Source organism: Camelus bactrianus, chromosome 27 (assembly GCF_048773025.1).
Source record: "Camelus bactrianus isolate YW-2024 breed Bactrian camel chromosome 27, ASM4877302v1, whole genome shotgun sequence".
Lineage (NCBI taxonomy): Eukaryota > Metazoa > Chordata > Mammalia > Artiodactyla > Camelidae > Camelus > Camelus bactrianus.
In genome coordinates, this window is record NC_133565.1 from 34,627,412 (window position 1) to 34,634,961 (window position 7,550).

General features: G+C 59.9%; 1 protein-coding gene across 8 annotated transcripts in view; it reads left to right on the forward strand.

The window, feature by feature from the left end:
• GRAMD2A (GRAM domain containing 2A) overlaps positions 1-7,210 on the forward strand; it is a 30,792-nt gene extending 23,582 nt beyond the window's left edge. For 5 of the 8 annotated variants that reach the window (XM_074353953.1, XM_074353958.1, XM_074353956.1 and 2 more), the window contains exons 4-12: positions 161-236; positions 865-968; positions 1,540-1,635; positions 1,754-1,825; positions 2,340-2,402; positions 3,374-3,518; positions 3,757-3,856; positions 4,712-4,816; positions 5,038-7,210. In XM_074353953.1, the coding sequence (XP_074210054.1) occupies positions 161-236; positions 865-968; positions 1,540-1,635; positions 1,754-1,825; positions 2,340-2,402; positions 3,374-3,518; positions 3,757-3,856; positions 4,712-4,816; positions 5,038-5,041 (765 nt within the window). In that variant the 3' untranslated portion in view covers positions 5,042-7,210. Of the gene's footprint in view, positions 1-160; positions 237-864; positions 969-1,539; positions 1,636-1,753; positions 1,826-2,339; positions 2,403-3,373; positions 3,519-3,756; positions 3,857-4,711; positions 4,821-5,037 lie in introns of those variants that run through there. The other 3 variants (XR_012502630.1, XM_074353955.1, XM_074353954.1) reach the window with 3 other exon arrangements.
• The last annotated feature ends 340 nt before the right edge of the window (positions 7,211-7,550 follow it).

The following is a 7,550-nucleotide window of genomic DNA, read 5'->3' on the forward strand; positions in this document are numbered from 1 at the left end:
AGCCCTCCACGCCCACCGGCCCCTTACCGGCTGCTTCGTGCTAGACCCCTGTAGGACGACCGCCCCCCACGCCCTTAGCCTAACTTCCTGGTGGCTGGAGCGGGGCCCCTCTGGTGGTCTGGTCTCCGGGCCTTCTCAGACCCAGCTCGTGTGTTTGCAGACACTACTGAGTAAATACAACCAGCAATACCACAGGCTGTTTAAGGACGTCCCCTTGGAGGAGGCGGTTCTCAAAGGTGAGTGGTCTCCCTGGCGTGGCTGGGCGGGCGCCGGCAGTGCTCGCAGCCCAGGTCCTCCCCTGGAGGCTCCAGGCACAAATCAGATATGGGAACTGACTGCCCGTTGAATGTGGTTGGTCCTTTTTTCTCCAGAAGTGTGAGGAGGCTGGGCTGATTTGAGATATGAAGGTGAATTTTTGGAAGTTTTCTTGAGGAAATATCAGGGCTTCCAAATCTTATTTCTTTTCTGCTCTTATCAGTGACTCTTCTTTCCTGCTCAAGCCTCTCAGTGAGTGTGCGGGAACATTTGCACAATCACGGCCCTCTCTCCAGGGCAGGGCAGGACAAGGAGTTCTGCCCGAGGGGGTGAAAATCCAGCGTGGGGGACCAGGGTAGACACCTGCGAGACCTTCTGGGGCATGGGAGGAGGAGGAGGAAACATCTAGCTGTCTGGTGGGCCCGGTGGGGTGAGGGCAGGCAGGAGCCTCAGGGGAGGACGCTCAGGGTGCTGGGGGAACGGGTCGGGGAAGGGGACTGAGCAGAGCAGTTCCTAGGCTGGACTCCAGACTCCTGAGTGTGTGGACCCAGGCATCGGGGCTCCTGGGCTGGCCTTGCTCATGGCATTCTCTTTCCTGTGACCTCCCAGTGTGCTCCTGCGCCCTCCAGAGGGACCTCCTTCTCCAGGGCCGGCTCTACATCTCCCCCAACTGGCTCTGCTTCCATGCCAGCCTCTTCGGCAAGGATGTCAAGGTAGTAATAAGTGAGGCCCTCACCCTCGCCCAGGGAAGAGACAGGCCCTGCCCGGCCGGCACGCCTCAAGTCAGGCCTGCCCCTCTGCTTGCGGGCACTTGATGGGGCCTCCCACCTGCAATCCAGGGGAGCAGCCCCACTCCTTCCAGACAGGGGCCCCCATCTGGACTCCAGGCCTGAGCTGGCCAGAACAGTTCACTGCCAGATTATTCTGCCTATGGGTGCCTCCAAAATGCCTTCAGAATCAGAGTGGGATGTCACACTTTGGGGGGCCATAGTGTGGCCAGGTGGTGGCTCAGGGAACTCCTACTGGAGTATGGGATTCACCATCCTTGCCACCTGGATAACAGGCTGAGAGCCCAGAGCGACGTGCTGCCAAGGACTGGGGGTGTAACTGGACGGGCGCCTGCATGGGAAGGTGGAAGGCTCAGATGCCCTCCCACGTGGGGCTGGGCTTCTCCATGGCGTCTGTGCTGGGCTCACCGCCAGCTGGGGCAGGGGCCTGAGGCAGGAGGTGAAGGGACCTTGTCCTAGGGGGTGAGTCCTGAGAGAAGCATGCCTCTGTCCTCAGGTGGTCATTCCCGTGGTGTCGGTGCAAATGATCAAAAAGCACAAGATGGCGCGGCTCCTTCCCAACGGCCTGGCCATCACCACCACCAGCCGGAAGGTCCGTGAGTTTCTGGACCAGTGCTCTCTCGTCCATCTCCCCGCCCAGCCCTGGGGGCCGCAGCCTGAGCCTGGTGCTAAGCCCACTTACCTACCCTTTTCTGTTCTCCGTGTTGCAGTATGTCTTTGTGTCACTGCTCTCCCGGGACAGCGTATATGACGTGCTGAGGAGGGTGTGCACCCACCTGCAGGTGTGCAGCTCGGGGGCAGGGGGCAGGCCGGGGAGGCTGCTCAGAACTGAGCTCTGGGGTCACGGCCGCTGGGAGAGGTCAGCCCATCCCTCCAGCACGGGGCAGACACTGGGGCAGGGGAGCCACAGGCAGTCCTTGGGCCGCGTGTCTGTGCTTATGAGCCTGGGCCCGAGGCCACTGGGCCCTTGGGTCTCCGGGGATGTGCCCTCACCCGTGCTTCCTCAGGGCACAGATGGACAGGAGCACGTGGCCGCTGCTCAACGTGCCTGCAACTCTCTGGCCTCCGGCAGGGAAACGGCGGGGGCAGTAGCTTGGGGAGCACCTTGCTTTGGATTTGCCCACTGTCCCAGCATTAACTGGGGGCCCCCCTGCAAACTTGGGGAGCTATCAGCGCCACCTCACCCAAAGTGGCTTACTGGGAGGCAAAGCTCTCTTGGAGAGTGCTGTCACCTCCCCATGCCTGACGTTGGCTGTTCCAGATGGACCAGTGACCCCTGTTCCCTTCCCTCCTCAGCCTTCCAGCAAGAAGAGTCTGAGTATAAGAGAGTTTCCAGAGGAACCTGAGTGCGAGTCTCTGGTGAGAGCTGAACTGGGAAGCAGCTGGCCTGAGTGTGCCCGGGGCTCGGGGGCTTCCCAGGGGCCGGCAGTGCGGAGCTGGGGGCCCGGCTCCGGGGCCAGCCCAGGCCGGCGGTCCCCTAGGCCCTCTGCGCCGTACCACGCAAGAGCCACCAGGCTCTGGGCAGACTGCTGCTGTTCTGGGCAGAACACAGCCCAGGTTGGACCCACACCTTTATGGGCACAGAGCCGCAACCCATCCGCTTTCCTGTAGCAAAGTCAGGAGGGCCTGCAAGGGGACAGAGCTGTCCCCCGGGGGAGAGCTGCGAAGGCTCTCGCTGTACAACCCGGCAGGCTCATTTTAGATTTGCTGAGATCCCAGCTGTTTCTTTTGCCCCTGGGGCTCTGGGTTGGCAGAACCAAGTTTGCAGAGCAGGGATGAGGGTAGAGCGGAAATGACCCCAGGGCGCTTGGCGTTTCCTTCAGTAACTATTAAGCGTTTAGCCAAGCATACAATGTGCACGGTGCCACGCAGGGGACAGAAGGTGACGTTCCCATTTTTGTTGATGGGGACACCTGGTGCCCCTGCCAAGGTCGGCGATGTGCTTAGGGTTACAGCCCAGATGAGCAGGGGCCATGACTTACCCCACCTAAGATACACGGTGCTGAGCTTTCTTGGACTCAGCTGATCTGAGCTGCACCTGGGTTGGCTCACATCCTAGATTCCACTGTGGTTCTACACTTCAGTGTTCGAAGACGCCGTTCCCTGGAAGAGTGGCCACTCACTGCAAGGGAGCAAGACAGGGGAGGCTGAGGGAGGCAGGGGACTGCGATGGCGGTGGTTCCTCCCGCTGCTGGGGACCTGCTTCCACGCTTGCTAGGCGTCCATGCTGGTACTGTCTGGACGGGCTTTGATAACCTAGCATGGACCCCTTAGGGCAAGTGAGATTCCCAAGGGCCACGGTGAGACAGCTTCTCCTGCCTCCTCTGCAGGAAGTCCTCATCCCCGAGATGAAGTGGAGAAAAGTGTGCCCTGCCTCTAGGTCCCTGTCCCTCCCGGACAACATCCCTTGTATCCCTCAGGCATCCATGGGCTCCACGGATGGCTTCTTCCCCTCCAGGAAGCCTCTGGGGTCTGGTGAGTTCAGGGAGCTCGTCCATGGCAACTGCTTGCAAAGACCAGGCTGTCCCTCCTCCCTCTTCTGTGAAAAGGGGTCATCGCAGCCAGCAGGGCTTCTGAGAGCTGCTTCCTTCTCCAGACCCAGACGGGAAAGCCTGGCGCCCAAGCAGCTTCAGAGGGCGGGCTGGGGGAGCGTGCTGGGCCCCGCCCTCTGCACCTGGAAGGTGCCCGACTGCCAACTGCCGTTCTGTTGCAGAGAGCGCTGTCAGGGAGGAGGAGACGCTGGAGGAGGAGACCCAGAGCGCCGGGGAGCTGAGGCTCTGGGATTACCGGCTCCTGAAGGTCGTCTTCGTGCTGTAGGTGACGATGGGGGGTGGGGTGGGCAGACCCGCCTGCTGTCTGGATGTCTAGAGCAGGGGCCCCGGTGTGTGGGGAGGCCGCTGCCCAGAGCGAGGGGAAGGTTCGAGTCACCCGCAAGCTCCTGGGTGGTGGCTGGCGGCCCTTCCAGAGCAGGACAAAGTGTCTCCTTCACGACAGCCCGTCATTCAGGGCTGAGCCTGCGCCGTGGGGAGGAGCAAGGTGTGAGGCTGCTGAGGAGAGGAGAGGCGGCCCAGGACTGGGGAGGAGGAGGGCTGGCAGAGTCTGGGAGGCCCGTAGGTAGACCCGGGAGGACCACGGCCTTTCCGCTGCCCACCGCGGGGGCGGTTTCTGGAGCCCAGGCTTGTCTGTGACTCTGCCCAAGGACCAGCACAGCAGTGAGGGTGCTGGGACGCTTCCCGAACAGCCAGCCCCGGCTTCCCTTCCCCTTCCCTCATTATGTCCCTCGCTTCTCCTTCGCAGCCCTGCCACTCTGGCTCTGTCGGCTGGGTATGGACTGTCAGCCTCAGCACTTGCTGGGGGGGGCTGCCGCCTTAGGGGTCACCTTAGTGGCCTCCTGGAGGGGGTGTGGGACCAAGGCGGCTGGTCAGAGGGAAGGTGGCCCAGCTGAAGGACCCGGAGCTCTGAGGGCACCTCCATGGGGACGAGTCTCAGGACCCCCATGGGGCCTCTTGGGAGAAAGCTGCCCAGGTCTGGACACAGCTGCAGGGCAAAGGGTTCTTTCATCCCTCCAATCGTAAGAGCAGCTTAGTCCCACGTCTGTTTTTGGTGAGCCTGTAAGAATGCCTCCTTCCTGGAGGAGGGGCTCGATCCCGTCTTACCCCTGTCTCCAGGATCTGCCTCCTGGTCGCGTCCTCATCCTACCTGGCCTTCCGCATCTCCCGGCTGGAACGGCAGCTGCGCTCCCTGAGCTGGGCTGGCTCAGTCCCTGGGCACAGGTGACGCCCTCTCTCTTTCTAAGGCCTCGGGGATTGAGGGTTAAGGGCAGGAGCCAAAATCTACAACCAGGCTGCTTGTCACCTGGCGGGCCTCGGCCTTGCCCTTGAGCTGGCCTGCCGGCCCTCAGCAGGGCGGGCCACGGGTGCCACCCTGACCCACTCTCGTCGGGGGAGGTCCTTGCTGACCCATCTGTCTGACCTGGCATCTCTCCTGTGTGCAGGTAACAGCCACTTGGCCTTTGTCCTCACTCCTCCGAGAAGGATGCTCTGGGTGCTGAGGTGCCACCAACGGTCCCCTTGATTGCTGCTGCTGCTGCGCTGAGACTGAGTCTGAAGGAAGACACTCCAGGTCCCTCCTCCTCCCCCCAGCTCTTCTCCCTCCTTTCATGAGTGATCTGAAGTGTCTGTTTACAAAGCTCCTAAATTTTGGGACTCGGACAAAAAGCCAGATTTTTGGAGCTAGCTGAGGAATTCTGTTCACTAAGCTTCAGCAACCACTTCAATGAAAAAAAAAATTAACTTGTTCCTGGCACACAGGCAGAGCACTAGGAGCCACCCCAAGGGACAGAGGCCATGCTTTGATACTTGACTGTCACATGGCTCACTCCAGTGGTGGGACAGAGGCCAGAACCCAAACCGCCAGTGTGGGGCCCTGCGGTCTCCCAACATACTGTGGAGTCCCTGGGGTCCCCGTGAATCCCTGTTCTGGGCCTCAGAGGGCTTCTCTCCAGGCAGCCAGGCACCCACCGGGGCAGACTGGAGGGAGGTGAGGCAAGCTCTGAATGAGAAGAGGCCTGTGGTCAGGACTCTAGCAGGAGAGGACCACGTCCGTGTGCTGCACTGAGACTGTTCTGGCCCCTCACACAGAGGTGGGCTGAACCTGGGCGGACACGGCCTACAGCAGGGGCCAGGGGCTGCGAAGGAAAACAGAGATCTAGCATTCTGTGTCCTCAGCTGCCACTTCCTGGTGAGGCAGGTGGAGCAGGGCCTTTGTTCACTGTGGTCACGGACCTGGTGCTGGACCTTCCCCCGGTGTGCTCAGACATCGCCAGGGCGCCCCAGGTGGGACATAGGGGATGGGAAGGGCGGTGGCTCTGAGCTGAGGTCTTGCTTTGTACTCCCTGCCTGACTGCCCGGATCTCGGGCTCGGCTGGGCAGCTGGGCGGCTGGGCGTGATGGTGTCAGGGCCCCGGGGCAGAGCTCGCTGTGTCACCTGCAGTCAGTGTGTTTGTTGCAGGCCATGTAGAAGGGTCCCCCACTCCATGGGCTCCATTCTCCAGGAGTTAGATGGGAGTGTCCAAGGAGGGCCTGGCACAGTGCAGGGGCCAGGCCAAGGGGGTCTGTCTGATACCTCTGGGGACAAGAAAGGTAGAGAGTAGAAAGTGCGGACACAGTAGAAAGGGTGGTGGCTTTGCCTTAGAGATTCTTTCTTCTCAACTGTCAAGGTCTTCTCAATACTAAAAAGCTTTTCTGTGCCTTAAAACTCTGGCCTGCTCTCCCTGAAACGCCCAACTGCTAAGACGTACCGTTGGAAGTTCTGGAAAGGCCTTTGTGAGGAGGCCAGAGGTAGCAGGGAAAAAGTCACTGGTGATGGGGTGGGTGGTGTCAGAAATAGCCACTGTTTTCCCCTTTTCAGACACCTGAGAGGTAAACTGGGGAGAAATCCAGGTGGAAATTACTCAGTGTGGCCGGCGCTGTGATGGTCCTGTTTATGACACATCCAAATGCCCACCCGGGAGACTGTCGGGAGGTGACAATGCTCTAAGCTCAGACTGGAGACCCTCATCCCCTCTCCATCCCAGGTTCCAGGACTGGGCTTAGAGCTTGGCCTTGTGGGCCGCTTGCACCAAGTCTGTATGTCTCAGGTGCAACGGCCCTGTTCCCTTCTCCACAGTGCTACGCTGGGTGAGTTTTTTGGAACCAGCCCCCTTCATCACTCCTTTCCATCATATTTTCAGGGAAATAATCCAACTTGCCCCAGTGCCTCCCCTCCCTGGTCCTTGCTGAAGGGCAGGGAGAACAGGTCCATTCTCTGAGCCTTGCTGAGTTGAGCCAGAGGCCATGAGAGGTGCCAAGTCATGGGTGGCTGTGCCAACCTGCTGGTGAATCGAGTCTCCAGCCATGCCCCGGGCTCAGAGAGGGCGAGAGGCACGTAGGGGGCTAGGTGGCTTTGGATGCCCTCTTGGGTCCAGGGCTTGGAGTGGTGTAAGTGTGCCTGTCCCTCAACCAGCATATCTTCTGTTCATAAACCACGTGTATTTATACAGACCTGCTGGCATTGGCGGATGCGCCTCTGATTCCCTGAGAGCTTGGTTCAACTGTCCTTGGGTTGTTCCATGATGGCATTAGCCTTTGAAAATATTTTTAAATAAAGAATCTGATTTTTCTAGTGTCCCATGGAGTGGAGAGTTCATTTTTACCTTCCGACTACTCACTAAAGGTATTCTTACTGACATATTTGGCACCAAGGAGACCAGCAGAGCTCAGGTCATTCCCAGAACCCCAAGAACTTTGCAAACCTCACAGGACTTCAGCTGAGCTGACTCATACTTCAGGCACGGTGAGGATGGATGGCCACAGCAAACCACAGGGCCTCCTGCCGCTGGGGGTGGACACTGAGAACACTTGCTCGCTTCTCCCGGGCAGCTCCAAAGCACTGTCCCTGGTTCAGACAGTCCTGTGCTGCTGACTCAGGAATGGAAGTCTGGAACTCAGAGCCAGAAAACTCCTGTGT